The sequence below is a fragment of the Podarcis pityusensis genome (genome assembly GCF_964106645.2).
Source record: "Podarcis pityusensis genome assembly, chromosome: 11".
In the NCBI taxonomy this organism is placed as follows: Eukaryota; Metazoa; Chordata; class Lepidosauria; order Squamata; family Lacertidae; genus Podarcis; species Podarcis pityusensis.
The window spans coordinates 43,154,412-43,176,110 of record NC_138036.1 but is presented as its reverse complement, the minus strand read 5'-3'; the positions used below and the strand labels follow the sequence as shown (position 1 = coordinate 43,176,110).

Sequence of the window (21,699 nt, the reverse complement as noted above, 5' to 3'; positions counted from 1 at the left end):
CGTGTCCTTTTGTGATATCACAGGTAGTCAAAAGCAACAGCTGGGGATGCATCAGTGCAACCTCCCCAGTTTGGAGTGAATCGGACAACATCAGGCTTTTGGTGATCCTGTGACACCGCAGGTTAGGGTGCTGAGTACTCCGTTTTGGGGTCCGATGCAGAACGTGGTGTTTTGGTCACGAAAGGCTGCTGCAGGACTTTTACCGATGTTTTGGCACCAGTTTGGAGAATTGGACATTGGGTTTTTGGTGAAACCCCCCCCCCCCCGGGTTTGAATGTCAGTTACTCTGTTTGTGTGTGGGGTGCTGCAAAACGCAGGCATTTTGCTGTGAAACACCACAAAACGATTGCAAAACTTTGGCATCAGTTTCAAGGGGATCCCAGGTTTTGCGGTTTGTAGTTAATGAAGCCAAAATGCATTAACAACATTTCTTGGCACCTACTTTCTTCTTTAAATCTATGCCACTTATCGCTTAGGAAATTTCACTTGCATGGAATAAAGTACAATAAGAGAAACAAACATACTGTTAACTGTAAGCATCTCACACCAATGCTCATTAATAACAGAATTTTCCTTTGCACTGTGTCTTGAAAGGCTTTATAGATAAACCACCTAGTGCCAGAGCAGTTTTGAAACCTATAAACATGTTACCTATAAACTCCAGCTCAATAAAAAATGAATCCATGTCTGTAACCGAAGCTTTGAAAGATGTTAAAAAGTCTTTGATCTTCTTTTTTTGCAATTTGGAAACATGAAGCCATTTTTCATGTGCTCACATGCTGTGTTCATTGTATCATCTCTTTTCATCCATCTTCTCCTTTGATTGAAACAGACCAAGAGCACAATCCTATGTCTACTCTGAAGTAAGCTGTTGAATTCAATGGGGCTTATACCCCGGAAAAAGAGATTTTTAGGATTCATCCTTAACTTTCTGTATGCTTTTGGATGCCACGCTATAAAGTATTTTTACTTTTTATAATAAAATACTGAAACTAGGGGTCCAAGTTTAAAGCATATGTTATAAATCCCCTATTAACCCCTTTTCTTGGTGTCACTACTAAGGACCAATTTTGTCTGCAGGCAACTAAGGAATACCCTTTATAAATCTTGTTTTCCTCAGGTAAATATTACTTACACATGGGAAATATTGTACAACCACATGTAGATCATTGCCTGTCACAACTGCACACAGTCATGACTTCACAAAAACACATCACAGTAAAATGTACACAAAGGTAGTTGTCATATGAGAATCTACATGAAGCCTACAGTTTCTTTTTTTGCCTCCACAGCAGACCTCTTTGCCCATGGATGAACCTCCCTCACATAGAGTGAGAGGTTAAACCCTCTCTAGTTTGTCATTTTTTCACTTAACTCATCCATCCCCAAATCTGTTTTCTTCCCACAGGAGAAAACACAGGAACGGCTTTCTTTTCTCCCAGGTGAAAAAGCAGCTGGGATAGTGGAGGGGAAATGGCAGGTTTGAAAAGCAGCCTCTTCCCCCAATGTTCCTCTCCTTCAACTGAAAACCCTATAAGACTCCTTGTGAGCATCTTGTTTATACTTCTCCTTTATGCCTACAAAGCAATAGTGCTTAGGACAGTGTGACAGCCAGTACTTTAAGGAACTGGTTTCACCACTTTTACTTCCCGTTCCATTTTTATAACATCCTAATTTTTACTGTGCAGACAAATTATGACAATATAAATGTTGGGATTAAGCAGGTTTCAAAACACCTAGTGGAGACGAAAGTTGCTTACTTTTATCCAGCACACAAATCTAATAGAAACTTACAGAAGTGGAACTGGTTCTGGTTCCATCAGATCCATCATTGCAAGCAACATGGGTATGAACATCCTTTGAGAATCTGCTTGTGGTTTAATGTCTGAAATGCTGTGGGTACAGGACTTGAATACTGCCATTGATCAGACCAAGTGGAGTGCTGATTGGGACAAGATGCCATGCTCCTCAAACTAAGCCTGATTAAAAGAGAATGCTTATGATAATACAAAGGTGGCAATTATCTCTCTACACCCTAATAAAACAACTAAACACCATTGGTCAAAAATGTAGGAGAGATGTAGGAACATATTTCCATATGTGGTGGTCCAGTCCCGTCATTTGGGCTTTCTGAGACTGTGCCTTCCAAAAGGTTAGCCTCATTATTTCTCAATTTATTTGCATGCTATGAGGGAGGATGTCATACACAAGGAACTTCTCAGATTCCTGTTTGCAGCAGCATGTTTAACCGTTGTGAGATGTAGGAAGGTGATGGACAATGTTAACATTATGGGATATTGGCACCAACAAATGTGGAATATTGCCTTAACTAAGAAATTTCCAAAGCAAATACAATAAGGCAATTTCCATATGATGTGTCTTATACGACTTTGGGATTTTCTCAAAGCATCCTGCGACCTATTGTTTGTTAAGGGTTTGTAAGTTTCAAAAATTTAGGGGAAGCCAAGGCTGTTAAAGTGATACAAGAATGCTTTAAATCAGAGGTTTTCAACCTTTTTGAGTCCACAGCTCCCTTGGCCAACTACATTCTTTCTGAGGCACTCCCCCACCCCGCTGTCCAAAAGAGAGGTGCCTCTTCACACTGACCCACAAGGAAGAGGATGCCCCCAGCCTTAGTGGCCCAAAGGAGACTGGCCAGAGGTGAACATGAGGCTAGCTAGCACCTTACCTCAGGAGGCAGTAGAGGGCGCTTCCAGCCCTGCATGGTGGAAAGGCTCCCTTTCAGCACTGGGCACTCAGCTCCAGGAAAGCCTTGCACACAGCAAACACAAGAAAGGCCAGCACAGAGCCTGCCTGCCCTGTCTCCCACTTGTATGTCCATTCCAAACAGCAAGGGCTGGTGGACTAGCCAACTAGGCTCCCTTGCCTACTTGCTTGCTTACTGCAAGGCCACCTCAGCTCCTGGCAGCCAGCACCCCTAGGCCAGCCCCAGAGGCACCATTCGCCTGGGGAGCTTGTAGCCAGGGCTGCTGCAACAAACAGCCATGCAAGCCTTTGGGAGGTAGAGGTCCAAGAGGGCATCAGGGGAGGGAGGGAAGGAAAGAGGGACAGAGGCCAGTGTTGCCTGCGGCACTCAGACCATCCTTCATGGCACCCTAGGGTGCCACGGCACACTGGCTGAACAGCACACTGCTTTAAAGATATGGTGTGGATGTGATCACTGTCAAGAAGCAGGTGCTCTGAAAATATATTGCAATCGGGAGATTACTGGAGGCCCTTTCTGGGTGTAATTAAAGAACACGTGCAGGAGAAGAGATCTGATTTTGATCATATAGCTCAGTTGGTAGAGCATGAGACACTTAATTTCAAGGTTGTGGTTTCGAGCGCCACGTTGGGCAAAAGATTCCTGCATTTCAGAGGGTAGGACTAGAGACCCTCACGGTCTCTTCCAACTCTACAGTTCTGTGTTTCTATGCAGTGAAGCACAGCGACCAAGGATTAAAAAAATATAATGATGCCGTGTCAGTAGTAGCGAAACTGTTTCAGTGCCAGGATAACCTGTTTGCTGTTACACACAGTCTAATTATTATCTCTAAAACTTCTTGGGAAATAGCCTGTAGCTTAATGAAAGGTGTTTCAGGTGATTGGATTGCTGCCCAGTGGGGATGTGACTGTTGGATGCAGTGCAGGCCATGGTTGTGATTGGGGACCTCTTTGCTGCTACCATCACTGCCACGGTCACTAGTACAGACAGAGGTCCCTGGTGTCTGTTGTGGTTCTGGCTTTGTCACCACATGAGGGGAGGTCCCACATTAGTGTGTGTGTGTAGTGGGTAGTGGAGCAGGCTGCTGCTGTTGCTGCATGCTTCTGTTTTTGGGTGCCCACCTCCCTGCTTGCATTAAAGCTTTCTTTCCCATGGACCCATGTCTGGTGGCATGGTTCCTTGGTGTTTAGATGCTGTCTGTGAGCTCAAGGTATGTAGGGTGGTTGCAATTGCCATGCATTTGGGCGGAGAAGGTATATCCATGTGTGTTTGTTTGTAGGAACCCAAAAGTTTCATTCACAGTCTCAGCTTTAGTCCAAAGCGCAGGACACAAGATTTAGAAGTCTGTAAGCAAAATTATAAGATGCATAGCTAGGTAAAGGTAAAGGGACCCCTGACCATTAGGTCCAGTTGTGGCTGACTCTGGGGTTGCGGCACTCATCTCGCTTTATTGGCCAAGGGAGCCGGCGTACAGCTTCCGGGTCATGTGGCCAGCATGACTAAGCCGCTTCTGGCGAACCAGAGCAGCGCATGGAAACGCCGTTTACCTTCCCGCCGGAGCAGTACCTATTTATCTACTTGCACTTTGACGTGCTTTCAAACTGCTAGGCAGTAGCTAATACGTTATTCCAATACTTGATACACAACCTCTAAATTGACATTTTAAAAGCTGGATGTGACCAGTCTGATACTCACCCCAAGCAAGAAAACTGTGCTTACAAGCAGGGCCGTCTTACCCATAGGCACTAGGGGTGAAGGGCACCTGGGCGCTGGGCTCTCAGGGGCGCCAGGCTGAGAGTCCGGGGCCTGAGAGTTGAGTCCAGGGAAGAGCCTGCCCGTCTGTTAGAGCGTCATGGTGGGCTCTTCTGCTGCGGGTGGCTCTGCGCTGCGAGTGTGGGGGTGACCAAGCCAGCGAGACACTGAGGTGGCTGGCCGGCTCTGCCCTCCTGCACGCCTGGGACTGGGCAACCTGGGGAGGGGGCGCCGGGTGGATCTTTGCACCCCGGCGCTGCATATGCTTGACAGCCCTGCTTACAAGTATGCGTTCCTGCTGGTGGTTTGGATCTGAGTCAGTCCCTCTGACTCTCCTGCCACCTCTGCCTCCTACAGCCCCACCCATTCTCTCAAGGGGCAAAGAAGAGGCTGACTCAGATGGCTGCCCCTCCCTTTCTGTGACATCTAGCAATGAAGGGGCAGAAAGCCCTCCCAACTGAGTGTTGGCCTCTCCCCACCTCTGACCCCTGGATTCTCCTCCTCCAGATGTCACCAGCCCTTCCCTTCTTCCCCTTCCATGGTTCATTTTACATATCCTACATTCCTGCATATTTTACTATAACCATTCAAATCAGTTTTCCACTTTTATATCAAATATTATTTACACTGTTGAATTTATCTTAATGCTGCCAGCATTTTCAGCTGTGTACAGTTATTCTCCATATATTCAATAAATGTTTTCCACTCTTCTTTAAATATACGTAATTCTTGCCCTCTTATTCTATGTGTTAAATATGCATATTCTGTCAACTTAATTTGCCAATCCTCTTTAGTTGGGACCTCGCTCACTTTCCATTTGGGGGCTAACAAAACATGGGCCGCAGATTTAGCATACATAAATAACTTTTTCCGACACCTAGGAATTTCTGTCTGGATTATTCCCAATAAAAAGGACTCTGGTTTTTTTGGGAAAGTAATTTTAAACATTTTTTTTCCAACACATTATAAACAATTTCCCAATATACTTGTACATTTTTACATGTCCACCACATATGAAAAAAAAGGTTCCCTCCACTTCTTTACATTTCCAACACACATCTGATTCTGATTTGTAGATCTTAGCCAATTTACTAGGAGTTAAATACCATCTGTGGATCATTTTTAAATAGTTTGATGCATTTATTTGTGTGGTAACTGCCACACATTAAGGTGGATCCCATAATCTGAATTGCTCTTTTACCTAATTTTATAGCAGATTGTAGAATTCTAGTTCATGGCAAATTCTGGGGTATAATTGAAAATATGGTGCTATCAAAGAGAAACCAAAGATGTTAGCAAGTCACTTGTTTTTCATTTCTAAAGCATTGGAGTATGTCGAAAGTTATGGGCCATTTGTCTCTTACACGTACAACAAAATTGGCTCAGGGGAGGTTCTTGCTAGTTCCTCTGCCCTCAGAGACTTGGGTTGGTGATGGCTCAGGAGAGGACATTATTTTTATGATTGTAGGTTGATTAAATGTGTTTTAATGTTGTAATCTGCCTTGGGAGCTTAAGGTGAAGGGCAGGAAATAAATAATTTGTCTGACCTGAGGAAAATAAAATGTACCAGGTTCTGGCTGGCTGGAGATGAGTGAGTGGACACCACTTCAGAATACAAAAGATATTTATGGGGCTTTGGCTGATTTACACTGAGTGAGATTAGACCTGTGAAATATCAGTGTGACTATTTTGGGTCAGTTTAGCACATTTCGCTAAACAGAACTGAATCAGGCAAAGTGACTTGGCAGAAGAAGCAAATAAGAGATCTGAGGAAACTTTTGTACTTGAGGAAAATGTTTATTAATGTAAACAAAACCCAGGCCCAGTGCCAGGTTGCTGGAGGCCCCAAGTGAGGGGACTCTGCTTTTGATGCTATGCGTCTTCGCTGCTGCTTCTGCATTCTTCCACTGGGCTGTAACACAGCGTCAGCAGGGAGAGAGCAGTGACCCAGGCTGTGCTCCCTTGACAACAGTCAGTCCCAGTCAGATGTCCAGCTTGCCAGCTGCTAATACCTAATTAAACCACCTGATAGTCAAACAAGAATGATATAACATGTTGTCATATCTATTTGACATTTTAGAGAAATATTCTCCATCCAATATATGACCTGAATGAGAAATGCAAAGTTTGCTACAAAAACATGTCCTGCGATACCTTACAGACTAACATTTTTAATGACAAAAGCATTCATGGATTACAGTACAGATGCATGACGTGTTCTCCTAAGACAGGGGTCAGCAAGGTTTATCTTGCCTGGGCCGGATCGGCCCCACGGAGATCCCTCCGTGGGCTGGATCGCACCAACCATTTCCGGCGTCTGTGCATGCGCAGACGCGATTTCCGGCACCATGGAAGTGAGTCCGTGCACCACGCTGTGCTGGTTTAGCGCAGTGCGCGAGTGGGCAACTCGGTTCGGGGGCGGCTTGTGGGCCGGTCAAACAACCTCTGTGGGCTACTTCTGGCCCATGGGCCTTAGATTGGTGACCCCTGTCCTAAGATGTAGGTATACAGGCATACCTTGGAGATATTGCAAGTTTGGTTCCACACAACTGCAATAAAGCAAGTAATCACACATTTTTTTATTTATTTCCCAGTGCATGTAAAAGCTATGTTTACACTATACTGTACTGTAGTCTAATAAGCCAGGTCCCTGGCTGCAGGGGTAGGAGGGGAAAAATCTGGCTCCAGCCCTAGCCAGTTCTACTCCCATGGCCAGAAGAGGAGTGGTGGCTGGGGGGGGGGGGAGGCTAGGGGGTGAAACTAGGTTTTATTTCACCCAGGTCAAAGATCCAGCTTGGCACCCCCCCCATGCATATTTGCATACCCCAGGGTGCCACAGCACTGGTTGAAAACCACTGCCCTAGCCAATCTTACCTGGCAAGGGGTACCTTGCACGTCAAGGAAGGAGTGGGGGGGGGTAATGTGGGAAGGGGGGAGTTATTCTTTTGCTGTTTTGTTTTTACTTATTTACTTGTTTTTATCCTGTATTTTATTCTGTGAACCGCCCTGAGATTTTATGATGAAGGGCGGTACTGTATTATAAATCAAATAAATAAATAAATGCGGGGAAGGTAAAGAATGACTTCCATTTCTGATGCCACTTTGGTTGTGATTCGCTTTGAGAGTTTGTGCTTCGAATGAATGAATGCTGCGTTGACCTCAGAGGAAGGCTAGGATTTTGAGGGGGGGGGGAACCAAGAGAACTTGCTCAAAGCCAAATCTGGGAAACTCGTCGGGGCTGAGTCGCGAGTTGCGGTTTTTTTCCTTCTATGCCACTAGCTGGTCAGCAGCCCAAGTGGTGCTCTGCAAAACGCCGGAGAAGAAGCTCCGGCCCTTTTCCTCCCGCGTCTCCCTCGAGGGGCGCGCGACCCCTTCGCCAGAAGAAGGTGGCTGAGGCGGGCGGGCGGGCGGCGGCTGCTCCTCCTTGCAAAGGCGCGCCGGATCCCCAGGATGCCGCTGATTGGCGCGCGAGGCGGCGCGCGCTGAATTCGTGCGCGAGGCGAGGAGAAGCGCTTGCCTGGGATTCCCCACCCCCTTGTTTGCATTGTGTGGCCCTCGCGCTTTGTACGGCTGTAGGGCCGGGACGGATTTGCGCGCGCGCGCACACACACACACACGGGCTTGTGGCTGAGGGAAGCACAGACGGAGAATTCCTAGGGACCGGACTTGTGCGGACGTTGCCACCTCCTCCTCCTCCTCCTGCTCCCCTGGAGAAGAGCGCATGATGGCGGCAGCGGCCGCCCCGGCCGTGGTGGTGGAGGTGAGCCTGAGCAGCACCGCCAGTAGCAGCAGCGACACTTCCAGCACCGGCGAGGAGGAGAGGATGAGGCGCCTCTTCCAGACCTGTGACGGCGACGGCGACGGCTTTATCAGCAGGTAACCGCAGCAGCTGGGGCAGCCGGCTGCTCTCTCTCTCTGCGCGCGCGCGCTCGCACACACCCGCCGAAAAAGTGGCAGCTCAACTTCTGACCAAGTTTCTCAGATGCGAGTTGCGCTTCATGCACGACGGAGGTGCCCCTGGACAGACAGACCGGCAGACAGACAGATGAACGCTTCTTGGGCAGGGAGGTCAGCAGGGTGGATCAGCATCACACCCAGGGTAGCGTGCTGGCCAACCACACAAATATTTTATTGGTTTTTAAACAGATACAAATACAACAGCCATCACACACTTAGCCAGCAGAACAGCTAATGGTGTTTGTTTTATCCATTGTCTCTAGACCCGTGGTTCCCAACGTGAGGGCGCAATTTGATTTTTAAGGGGGACAATTTGGAAACTTGTTTAGACCAAGTTAATGGCCTTTTAGGCTTCCTCCACATGAATAGTACAGTGGTACCTCGGGTTACAGACTCTGCTAACCCAGAAATAGTACCTCGGGTTAAGAACTTTGCTTCAGGATGAGAACAGAAATCGTGTAGCGACAGCGGGAGGCCCTATTAGCTAAAGTGGTACCTCAGGTTAAGAACAGTTTCAGCTTAAGAACGGACCTCCGGAACAAATTAAGTATTTAACCCAAGGTACCACTGTAGTTCACTTTTTGAATAATAAGAATTATATGGCAATGGGGGGGGGGCATCAGGATTTTAGAGATGCTTAGGTGGGGCATGGCCAAAAAAAGGTTGGGAACCACTGCTCTAGACATACACTTTACACATTCAGTATTCAAACATATTACTTGGCGTAACCCTTCCACTGAGAATATTGAGCAGTTGGTATAAGAAGGTCTTGTTTTTGGTCATTAACATAGTTCAAGAGAGGGGTCCATGTTTCTTGGAAGGTGTCTCTAATTGTTATGCCTTTAATTTCCCTCCTTTATCTGGTGAGATGCTCAGACATTGCTGTATCCCAGATATTATTTCCCCATATGTTGACGGGTATTTCAGTCTGGTTCTTCCGTTGCTGCGCTATCGCTAATCCTGCTGCGGTCAGGAAGAAGCCTACTAGTTTGCCTGTAGCGTGCCGACCTTTCTGGCAAGGTGGTCGCTGTGACTCTGGAAGCCTTCCTATAGAAATCGGTGGTTAAAACTTTCGGAAGAAACTTCTACCCAGCAAGTTATTCCTCTCCTTTTTCTTTTTTCTTTTGTTTTGTTATTGTGGTGTCAGGCAGTTATGTTCTTTGCCCTGGAAACTCCTGAATGCATAAGTGCTGATTATAGCTGCATAGTGGTGGGGACTCCAGGCGTTCTGTTCGCGCCCCGAGGCACTTTCTCCTTCATTACGACTGTGCATGCTGAGCTGTAGTTCAAATTAAGCTGAGCTGGTAGTATTAGGTTCATTTGCACCAGTGTTGAGGGAGCAGGTTGAAAGGAGAAGGCAGCTTTTCAATTTCAGTGTTGCACACAAATGCGAAGGCTCTTGTGCTCAGCTCAGGAACTTGCTTTAGCTTGGCATTGTGGCAGCAGTAGCGGTTCACACCCTGCTGCCAGCCAGGGAGAAGGTGTGGTCTAAATTTCCTGTTCCCAGTTGTCCAATAACTGACCCCCTTGCTAAAGGGCTTGAGACTGCATGATCAGGGATGGGGGTGAAGTACCTGGGAACCTCTGGATTTCCTTGGACTCCAGCTCCCATTGGCATCAGCAAGCATAGCCAGTGATCAAGGGTGATGAGATTGGTAGTGCAATGACATCTGGAAGTCAGTGGGTTTCTGGTAGCTGGTCCAGAACATCTCACAATGCTTGGGTGAAGCTGAAAGGAGTGAAAGACTTGATAATGGTTATGTTGACCCCTGATTTGGTTGTGTTGATGATCTTATCTAAATGGATGACACTTTGGAAGAAATAGAAGCAGAAGGGTTTTTTTTAGAGGGTACCTGTATATGACACTTGTGAATAATGACTTTCATACAGAGTGTGCACAGCTGCAGGTAGCACTGCTAGCCAAGGTAGCATGAGCATAGCCGGGTGGGGGCAGGAGGGGCAGATGTTCCCCCTGAGATCAAGTAAAACAATATAAATACTTAACTGACCAATCACATCGGTCCCTCCAACGAAAGTCTTGCCCCCCCAACAAAAGTCCTTGCTACACCCATGCAAGGTGGATAGTATACATGTTATTTCATTTGTTCACATGCATTGTTTTCCCCCTAGTGGGAAGAGGCACAGGACAGAAGCAAAACAAAATTCCTATAAACGCTCCCCCAGTTGTTGTTTAGTCGTGTCCGACTCTTCGTGACCCCATGGACCAGAGCATGCCAGGCACTTCTGTCTTCCACTGCCTCCTGCAGTTTAGTCAAACTCATGCTGGTAGCTTCGAGAACACTGTCTAACCATCTCATCCTCTGTTGTCCCCTTCTCCTTGTGCCCTCCATCTTTCCCAACATCAGGGTCTTTTCCAGGGAGTCTTCTCTTCTCATGAGGTGGCCAAAGTATTGGAGCCTCAGCTTCAGGATCTGTCCTTCCAGTGAGCACTCAGGGCTGATTTCCTTAAGAATGGATAGGTTTGATCTTCTTGCAGTCCATGGGACTCTCAAGACAATTCCACTATGTGTATTTCTGTGTCATGTTTATGGTGGGGAGGGGAGGGAAATGTCATGTTTTTACATGCCCCAATGAATAAAATCCACAGTTCTATTTACAGCTTGTCTGATTTTCATAGATCATAGAATCAAAGAGTTGGACGAGAGACCCAAGGGTCATCTAGTCCAACCCCCACAAATGCAGGAATCTGGCCCACAGACATCTCTGGGTGGGCTTGAACCACCAACCTTCTGGTTAACAGCCAGATGCACTGAACGATTGTGCCACCTGAGGTGCTATGTAGGGCTAGTTTTAAGATACATGTTTTTAAAATGTTTGGAAATTGATAGATGGTATTATGTAAGGGAATTTGTATTTGTGTGTATGTGGTTCAGCTGTCAACACATAGTTGTTGGGTTTTATGGATTATCGTATTAGCCTGAATATAAGCCTCACTTTCCTCCCAAATTCCGACTGTGAAAAATTAAAGTGTGGCTTATACAGTATTCACAACTTTATGGTATGCAGCCAGGAGCGCGGGGCAAACAGCGCCAGGAGCGCAGCAAAGCGGAGCCCGCCCTGTGCGTAGTCCCCCGTCCTCTCCCCCAAGGTTGGGAAGGGAGAGGGCGAGGAAGGGGAAAGGCAGAAACGCAGCACGGCTCCGCCCCCCCCCCTTATGTAGCCAGGAGCAGCGAGGAATGGAGTGGCTTATATTCGGGTATTTTTTCTTTCCCCCACTCCAATTTTAAAGGCGCAGCTTATATTCGGGTGCGGCTTATATTCGGGCCAATACAGTAGTTATTAGGCCAGGAGGTGTAGTGTCCATCTCTTGCCACCAGGACACCACGTACATCTTTGTATCTCACCCTAAGTATTTTAATAGTGTTTCCACATATGCTGACGGTTTTAAATGGGCATTTTGCTTATATGAAACGCCACTGTTGTCAAACATATGAGTAGAATATTTGCTTTTGCGAGTTTGAAAGGCATAATCCTCTAGCATGCAGTCCATATCTTCTTGGGTATTGAAATGGTTCCCTGATTATAATCTGGAGGTTAGCTCAGATGTTCAGATTTGTCCAAGGCAAGAACCCTAAAGGCAGTAAAGGCAAGGCCAACATTTTGCATGCCATTCACTTATGATTGGATTAGGTGCTGGGATAAACCAAGGTTTTATCTTGGCTCAATAAATATAGAGAGAATGGACAGTCAATGTACATCCTTCACGCAGTGCTCTAATGCCCAGTTGTTCTTGATGTTAACACACATAATCTCTTCTTGTACTATGGCAGGGATGTCCAACTCCCAAGAGACTGCGATCTACTTATAGAATAAAAAACTGGCAGTGATCTACCCCTTTTTGGGGAGTTCAAGGTTCAAGTCAAAGTTGTTGAGCTTTTTTAGGGAGGAAAGTACAGTGGACATGATCCATTCCGGGGTGCCATTTGCACCCCGAAAAGTCCACAACTAGAGCGGTGCTTCTGTGCAAGCGCGGAGTGAAATAGAGCGCTTCTGCGCATGTGCAAAGCACACAGAATGCTTCTGCTCATGCGCGAAGCACGCAGAACGCTTCTACGCACACACACGCGACGAAACCCTGCTCATGGCCCCAGCAGAAGCTGCATGCTAGTTTAACTCCTTGTTTCCAGATGCAAGCCTTTAGGCTTGGCTTTGCTCTGCAGTAAATAGTTCAGACATCTGTATGTTTAATTGGGAGAAGAGAAACATAAAACCTATAAATGCCCAACTTCTGGAGCACCACTGAACCAGTAAATCCTAGATAGACCACCAACAGTCACAGTGAACAGTTCGAGAGTGACTGGAATGCCTTTTCTTCTAAATGTGCAATTTACTCTGTGGGTTATGAATATTTAATTTTTTTAAAAAAATCAGTTCTATCATTCATGCAGCTCTGAAATTAATTTAGCCTTCTTTTGTCATTTCCCTACCCTTTGTGAAGCTGCTTCTTGGCCACCAGAGCCAGCTGAGGGAAGAACTGCATTTTATTCTTTTGGTAAAGGCAAGCACTTTTCCATTACACATGTCTTCTGTTTAGCGTATGGGGACAAGTTAGTGCCGAATGCGGTTGTTAGGCTCATAACTGGGGCAGCGCAGTGGAACCATGTGTCGCCAGTCGTGAAAATGACACACTGGCTGGCAGAGAGCTACCAGGCCAAACTGAATGTGTTAGTACTAGCATATCAAGTCCTAAATCAGGTATAGGCCAACTTGGCCCTCCAGATGTTTTGGGACTACTACTCCCATCATCCCTAGCTAGCAGGATCAGTGGTCAGGGATGATGGGAATTGTAGTCCCAAAACATCTGGAGGGCCGAGTTTGCCTATGCCTGTCCTAAGTGGCTTGAAACTTGAGTACCTCAAAGAGTGCCTCCTGCAGTATAAACCATCTATGACCCTATGATCAAGAGATGAAACCTTATTGGTGGTGGTGCTATTGGTAACTGCCCAGTTGGCAGTGACTTGTGGTAGTAGTGCCTTTTCAGTGGTGGTTCCCTGTTTGTGGAATGCCTTCCCTAGTGAGGTGTCATTATTGACTTTATTTTGGGAGAGGGAATTAAAACATCATTGTTTAATCAGGCATTTGATGGCTGGAGGACACTGTTCCTGGTAGCCCCAAGATAACTGGTTGCGAATGTTTTTTCATAATTTCAAAGAGTGTTTTAAAACTGTTCTTGGTTGTAGCTCTTTCTAAACATTTTACCATTACTTGGGCTCCTTCAGGAGGAAGGGCAGGATATAAATCGAATAATATATATTTGCATACATAATGAAGTTATATGGAGTCTCAGCTGTGGGAACCCTTTGCTGCGCATTAAACTGAAAACTCTTTAAATACTTGCTGGGTAGCAGAGCCACACATGGAGAGGAAAAGAGCACCTCCTGAGAGAACAATTAATTGTCAGTCTATGAATAGTTAGACTGACATTTTAAAATGGCAGATAAAAGGATAATTGCTGGCTGATATTGGATGGGAATTCAATTTGGCAGTGGAATATAATTTGGAACACATCTAGTCAAATGGCATACATTATACTTTCCTACCAGAATACAGACATTTTTGTAACTAAATTACCAAAATGCAATAATGTCTGTTTAAAATTCAAATACTGTAGTGCACAGCAGTAATGTTTTTGGCAATTGGTGTTTTTTTTAAATACATAAAAAGTGATGGCAGCAAAAATGATAAACAGTTGTTCTTTATTTATTTATCCTGCCTGTCCCCTCAGAGTTGGAAGTTGAAAAGCTTTGCTGGGAAAAATCAACCTATGGAGAGATGGTTTAAAAGCCTCTTCCTCCCACTGAACGTTCAAGGAATGTTCCGTGGCAAGTGCATTTATGCATACACAAGAAAGGCCTTTGGGAGATTGGAACTGCACATGACTTGCTTTCATGATTGCAAGAGACATTCTAGCTGTGATTGCAAATAATAATAATAATAATAATAATAATAATAATAATAATAAGCTAGTATCCTGACTGTAAAATGACAAGACTACTGCAGAAACTGAGAAGTTTCTTGGGAAGTGATTCAGCATTGAATAGAATTATTGGAACTCTTAGGGAAAATGTCTCTCTGCTTCTGAACTGTGGTTTAGTTTAAAGATGGTTTTGGTCACATGGGTTGTGTGTGTTGCTTGCTCAATTGTGTATTACTTTCTTTGCTTTCACATATTGTTACAACTGTTATTTTATAGCCCAGACCAACAGGGGCAGCAGGAATCATGAGAGAAGTGAATACCAGCTTCCTGGTTTTTCCCATATTGTAGTTTTTTTACATAGCGCACATACACACGTTGTGATATATCTCTATGTCAAATATTATGAAAACATTATCGCTTTGTGGATTTCAAACTGATTTTGGACGATGTATCGATATATCGCCTAGCCCTAGTGGGATTACAGTGGTACCTTTGGTTAAGAACTTAATTTGTTCCAGAGGTCCGTTCTTAACCTGAAACTGTTCTTAACCTGAGGTATCACTTTAGCTAATGGGGCCTCCTGCTGCCGCTGCATCGCTGCCGCTCGATTTCTGTTCTCATCCTGAAGTAAAGTTCTTAACCCGAGTTACTACTTCCGGGTTAGCAGAGTCTGTAACCTGAAGCATTTGTAACCCAAGGTACCACTGTATTGTTTTGTTTTTTAAGCTGGGTCATGCCAGTGCAAGTACAGTGGTACCTTGGGTTACAAACGCTTCAGGTTACATAAGTGTTTTCTGCTAACCCAGAAAAAGTATCTTGGGTTAAGAACTTTGCTTCAGTATGAGTACAGAAATCGCGCGGCGGTGGTGCAGTGGCAGCAGGAGGCCCCATTAGCTAAAGTGGTACCTCAGGTTAAGAACAGTTTCAGGTTAAGAACGGACCTCCAGAACAAATTAAGTTCTTAACCCGAGGTACCAATGTAGATAAATAGGTACCACTGCAGCAGGAAGGTAAACGGCATTTCTGTGCACTCTGGTTTCCGTCAGAGTGTTCCGTTGCGCCAGATGCGGCTTAGTCATGCTGGCCGCATGATCTGGAAAGCTGTCTGTGGACAAACACCGGCTCTCTCAGCCTGAAGTGAGATGAGTGTCACACCCCATAGTCGCCTTTGACTGGACTTAACTGTCCAGGGGTCCTTTACTTTTTCCTTTATTGGTTTTTTTTAGCTGGGTCATTGTGTATGATGTTTGTAGGTAACCTTAGAGCAGCCGTCCTTACTTGTTGCCCTCCGTACATTGTTTGGATAGACAGCTTCCACAAGACATGGACTACTATTTATTTATTTAACAAAACTGGTATGCCACTTTATAATAGCATCAACTGTTGTCTAAGCAGTTTACGAAAAACAGTATAGAATATTCATAAGAAAGTACTGATAGAATCAACAGACTTAAAAAACAAATGTGCACAATAAAGTTCCATATCTTGAGTAGGATGGCTTAAAAAATATATTATTTTTTTTAGCAGGTATTGGAAACGGCAAAGGGACCTGTCTAATACTAAATAGGAAGGGAGTTCCAGAGAAATTGTGCTGGCACACCAAAAGATGGATTTCTTACAAGTGATTTCTTACATGAACATGATATAGCGCTTGTCAAAGTGCCATTTCTGCAGATGGAAGCAGGAGAGTGGCCGCATGTGGCTTTAGGCAGTCTTTTTCAAGTCAGCTGCTGAGGGTTTTGTATGCTAATAGAACACCTTGAGTTTGACCTAGTAACAAGTCGGCAGCCAGTGCAGCAGGAGTGTAATACTCAAAAGCTTTCCCACTATTTTGTGGTATTGGTTGGCCTAATGTATTGGGATAGGGGAGCTGGGGCATCTGGCAATCAATGTGTCACTTTAGTTCCAGATAGTACATGGGTAGATGACTCTTAAAAAGCCCGGGACACAAATTTTAACAGCCCTCTAGCGGCTATGGTGGCTCATTCACCAGAAGCAACATATTGAGCGTTAACTCTGGATTCTGGAACTAAGCCTCCTGATGTATGTTGTGCTCTAGGAGGCTTAGCTTGGTCATAATCGTGTATACAGAGTCGCTTCAGAGCCAAACAGAATTAGATAATGAATATCAGTAAATGGAATTCAGGTTGGAAGCTTTGCACATCTGGTAGGAAAAATTGATGTGCTGCAATAAAATTGCTCAGGCGTTCTTAATTGTCTGCTTCACAGTTCCTGGTGATATTGGTAGGACTTTAGAAATAGAGTTAGGTTAAATTAATGGTTCACCGAACAGAATTTTGAGCAGGGGAGAGCACAAAAAATAGAGAGGCTAGGACTATGAGTAAGACTTGGTGACTTGATGTTTCCGTGAATGCTTTTCTGCATCTAGAACCCATGCTTTTGTTAATTCAGATTAAGGAAACAGAGCTACCACAGAGTATACATTGCACAGTATTGCTAGGCAGACCTAGATTTCAGGATAGGTAATTAAGTGGTAAATTGTGATCATTCGACTGTCATCCATAAGGAGCATCTTGAGGGGAAGCAAACTGGGCAAACCAGCTTGCTGTAGAAGGAAACCCTTTGGAGGTCCGTGGTTGTAACAAACCTAGATTCTAGTCAAAGTGGTGAGCTTCATTTTTCCACAAAAGGCTTCTAACAAGGATGTAGGAAAGGTAACAGTGAGGGGATGCTGCATGGAATAAAAGGGCTTCCTGAGTAATCTTTCTAATGTAAAGTGTCACATTTTTTGTGATTCTTTTAAAGATCAGTGATATAAGGAGTGAATGGTGGGGAGAAAGAGAGTGATTAGGTATTAGGTGTGTTCAGTTACTACAGTGTGAACAAGGGACGCGGGTGGCATTGAGGTCTAAACGACTGAGCCTCTTGGGCTTGCCGATCAGAAGGTTGGCGGTTCAAATCCCCGTAATGGGGTGAGCTCCCATTGCTCAGTCCCAGCTCCTGCCAACATAGCAGTTCGAAAGCATGCCAGTGCAAGTTGATAAATAGGTACCGCTGCGGCAGGAAGGTAAATGGCATTTCCGTATGCTCTGGCTTACGTCACGGTGTTCTGTTGTGCAGAAAGTGGGTTAGTCATGCTGGCCACACAACCCGGAAAGCTGTCTGTGGACAAACGCCGGCTCCCTCGGCCTGAAAGCGATGTAAGTGCCCACAACCCCATAGTCACCTTTGACTGGACTTAACCGTCCAGGGGTCCTTTACCTTACTTTACCTTACAGTGTTTAATAACTTAACTAAAAGTTGCAATCCTATAAACACTTTGCTGGGTGGAAGTAAGTGCCTTTGAATTCAACAGGTCTGTCTTTTGAGGAGAAATGTATAGGATTGCACTTTGAAGCTTCAATTAATTTAAAAGTTGCACCTGTTTGATTAGGCAACAGATTAAAAAGAAAGCACATTGCTGTATTTTTTTAATGCAAGTGCTTATAAAAGCTGCTGGTGACAAGCTCTATCTATTCTTAAGAAGTATTCCCTCCACCTTTTGTCCTACAGGACTGCTGTGTCAAGAGAAGTGTTTGAAACTCCCATTGTTCTAGGCGCATTTTGCGACAGGGAATTTCATTAGTGTGAGCAGTTTCTGAGCTCTGGATGCAGTACTGCACCTAAGATTTCAGATTAAAACTGCAGAGTGGAAGGAAAGGAGGACTTTTTTCTGCCTCCCCACTTCCAGCTACTCTCTGAAGACTGGAGAAGAGACCCTCTTAAGAATATTAGGGGAGGTGGGCAGGGGAAGGACTAGACCATGTGAAAACTGCAGTTCATTCATTTTCAGCTTTGTATTCTTGTTATATTGGGACGCGGGTGGTGCTGTGGGTTAAACCACAGAGCCTAGAACTTGCCGATCCGAAGGTCGGTGGTTCGAATCCCCGCGACGGGGTGAGCTCCCGCTGCCAACCTAGCAGTTCAAAAGCACGTCAAAGTGCAAGTAGATAAATAGGTACCGCTCCGGCGGGAAGGTAAACAGCGTTTCCGTGCGCTGCTCTGGTTCGCCAGAAGCGGCTTAGTCATACTGGCCACATGACCCGGAAGCTGTACGCCGGCTCCCTCGGCCAATAAAGCGAGATGAGCGCCGCAACCCCAGAATCGGTCACGACTGGACCTAATGGTCAGGGGTCCCTTTACCTTTATCTATTCTTGTTATAAAAAAAGCACACCTAGACATTCCGTTGTTGCGCCCACAACCTAGGTTTAAGGTACCATTTAGCTCCTAGCTTTCATCTCAGTTTCTAACACTGGTCAAGAGATTGTTGGTATCTGTTAACTGATACTATGCAGTGGGTTGATGACATCAAAAGGTAATTGTGATGGTACACCAACAAACAACCTACTACACAGTTTTAACTGTCTCTGTGATGACCACCTTCCAACAACCCTGGGCTCTGGGTGTGTGTGAGAAGCAGGATCTTGGTGCCAAGGCCTGGACACTTGACCTATGCCTTTTCACTAGACCACCTGTATGGTCCCTATGTGCACAAAAACTGTTTGAAACCTGAGAATAGTAGGGTTTCCATGCTGTAGTTTGTATGTGCATAAGGACCACACAGGTGGTCTAGTAAATGTGTTTAGTTTGTGATGGGTTTAGACTTGCCTCCCCAGGTTTACTGTACAGGAAAAGGCATTGTGAACTTGTGAAGAAACCTGTTTGAATTGATGTGTGTAGCACTGAGAGCTAACATTTATGAGCTTTTCGTGATTTCACGGTCTGTGCGTCAGATTTTAGCATAGAGATGGTGTTTAGAGATGGTGTTTTAACCGTTTTGTTTTTTTTTAAAAAAAGAGTCTCTTGCAATTTAAATAGGTGATCTTATTCCTGTATGATGCCACTGAAAGGAGTAATTTCACATTTTTATGATAATTGTTACATGTCTTGCTGGAGGAAGAAGGATTACTCTTGTGTGCTGATAACCTGAGAAGTGGTTTTACATTGCCTCCTTATGGTTTCTAATATATTTGTACAGATTCTTATTTCACATATTTCAGTTTGTCACTAGATAATTTGTTTAAACCTATTTTGGAAGAGATTAGGGTAGTCATGTGTATTTTATCCACATGTCTTTTCCTTCTCCATTTTACAGCCCACATTGAGTTTGAACAGGACTTTCCTTACCAATGACCTCAGTTCAGGATCTGATAAGCCCAGAAATGATACAGATAAGGCGGGTTCAGCGCTCGCCCACCTGTCCATCCAACCTCTGCTGAAAAACCTCCAAGGAAGGAGAGTCCACAACCTCCCAAGGGAGACCATTCCACTGTCGAACAGCTCTTACTGTCAGAAAGTCCTTTCTGATGTTTAGTTGGAATCTCTTTTCTTGTAACTTGAAGCCATTGGTTCCAGTACTAACTACCCTCCAGAGCAGGAGAAAACAAGCATGCTCCCTCTTCCACAAGACAGCCCTTGAAGTATTTGATTGTCTGAACATGGCCAGTATCAGCATTTGCACTCTTTTGAGCCTTCCAGTTGATCAAGGCAGAAGCTTCTGAAATACAATGCAACCCTTGTTTTATTTTGGATCGCTTCCATTTTCTGAGTTCAAAGATTGCTTTCCCCTTCGTGTGGGCCTCATGCCAAGCATTTTTGTCTGAGGAGCCTTCCTTAGCAAGTGTAAATTGGGACTAATAAGAAGGAGAAAAGCATTCCAAGATGTAGAGAATTGTAATGAAACCTTCCCCTCCCTCCTCCTATTTAAAAAAAAAGTAAACAAGGGGTAAAGAACAAATTAAAGTCATAATGCACTTCACTGAACATTTCAAGCAGGATGGGTGGTGGCAGGGTTGTCCAGACAAGCCTGCGAAATTGGTTGGGAAAGAACTACTTGAATACCTGTAAGCTCTCTCTACTGTTGCTGAGAGTATTCATGAGCATCTGACAGAATTAGCAGCGAAAATAGGGACTATCTCCCTTGTTAGTGGCTGTTCTCTAGGTGTTAATTAGCACGGTTCATTTTAATGAGAACATTTGCCACCTAATTCCTGCTGATACTTTTATTGGGAACTAAATTTTAAAATATGCAAAGCATATTTGCACAGTCTCAGTAAAGGTGGCAAGAAATTTAGAACATTAAATTATATATTAAAAAAAGGTTAACTGTAATAATAAGAAAGTGCTACCATCCGAAATTAAAACTTGGCTCATGAGAACATTAACTGTGAAGTGAAATCGGTATGGTTTTGCCAAATAAAATTCAATACAGCATTTGCTATAAAAAAGATTTACATTTTTTAAAAAGACATAAATCTGATGATAGCAGATTAAGAGCATTTTGGTAACCCTGTCCTTTTTTTTCTTAATGAATTACTCACTCACCCCAAACCGAACTATCATTATGGAACACCTTCAAGAAAGTTATTTTTTAAAAATTTGATAATCAGAGAAATATGTTAAAATATTAATTACTATACTGTATTGCTTCGCCTTTGTTTTATGTTACAATTCCGATCATCCATGATCTGTTCTGTTAGGTAGGGATGATGGGAGTTGTAGTCCAAAACAATTAAAGACCCAAGTTTGGGAAGCCCTGATTTAACTTGACTACAATGGCTACATAATTGACTACAATATTACGTTCTGTATATTTTGTTAAGGAATAAAATTGTTTTTTTAAAGTATATAGCTGGTGTAGTTTGATCATAGGGAATTGTGAACAACCTACATCCTTGCCTTGGGCCTTTTAGTCAATCTACAGTAGAGTGCTCCTACTCTATATTCAGTAGGTGCTGGCAGGTGTCAGGGACTGTGCTGAGGAGGACTGCGCTGAGGAGGAATGGTGGGAGCCTTTCCCTTCCCTTCCCTCCCCTCCCTGCTCCTGAATCTTTCCAGGAGCAGGAGGATAATATAGATTTGGAACAGTGGTTTGCAGAGGGACATAATTCAGAAGGCAGAAGCTAGGAAATACTGGATGGGGAACAGCTAGGAGAAGAAGCACTGAGGGGGGGAGAGCTAACAGATTCACTGTCTCTGGAAAGCATTCCTCCGCTCAGCCCAAGGACAAGAAGAACTGATAAGGTGGCAGAACAGAAAGCACAGAGATTATGAGCTTTTTTCCAAACTATAGTCCGGTCCCAACAGTGTCTGAGGGACAGTGAACTGGCCCCCTGTTAAAAAAGTTTGAGGATCCCTGTTCTAGAGGCTGTCACAGGGCTGTTTCACATGCTAAGGAGGTTCTTACATGGAAGTCAAGGTCTCTCTGAATACAGTTGGATTGTTCTTTTATAAATAGGACCTAAATAATAAATCCTTAAGCCAGTTTGACAATGTTGTTTTCGTGGATAGGATTCCCACTGTGTTTATGCTGCAAAATTTTGATCT

General features: G+C 44.6%; 1 protein-coding gene across 2 annotated transcripts in view; it reads left to right on the top strand.

Annotated features, from left to right (window-relative positions):
• Positions 1–8,003: 8,003 nt before the first annotated feature.
• Positions 8,004–21,699, top strand: part of MCC (MCC regulator of WNT signaling pathway) — a 206,757-nt gene continuing 193,061 nt past the window's right edge. For both annotated transcript variants that reach the window (XR_013977152.1, XM_080972405.1), the window contains exon 1: positions 8,004–8,353. Coding sequence is in view for 1 of the 2 variants with exons in the window: in XM_080972405.1 (XP_080828531.1) it covers positions 8,199–8,353 (155 nt within the window). In the remaining variant the exon portion in view is untranslated. The remainder of the gene's footprint in view (positions 8,354–21,699) is intronic.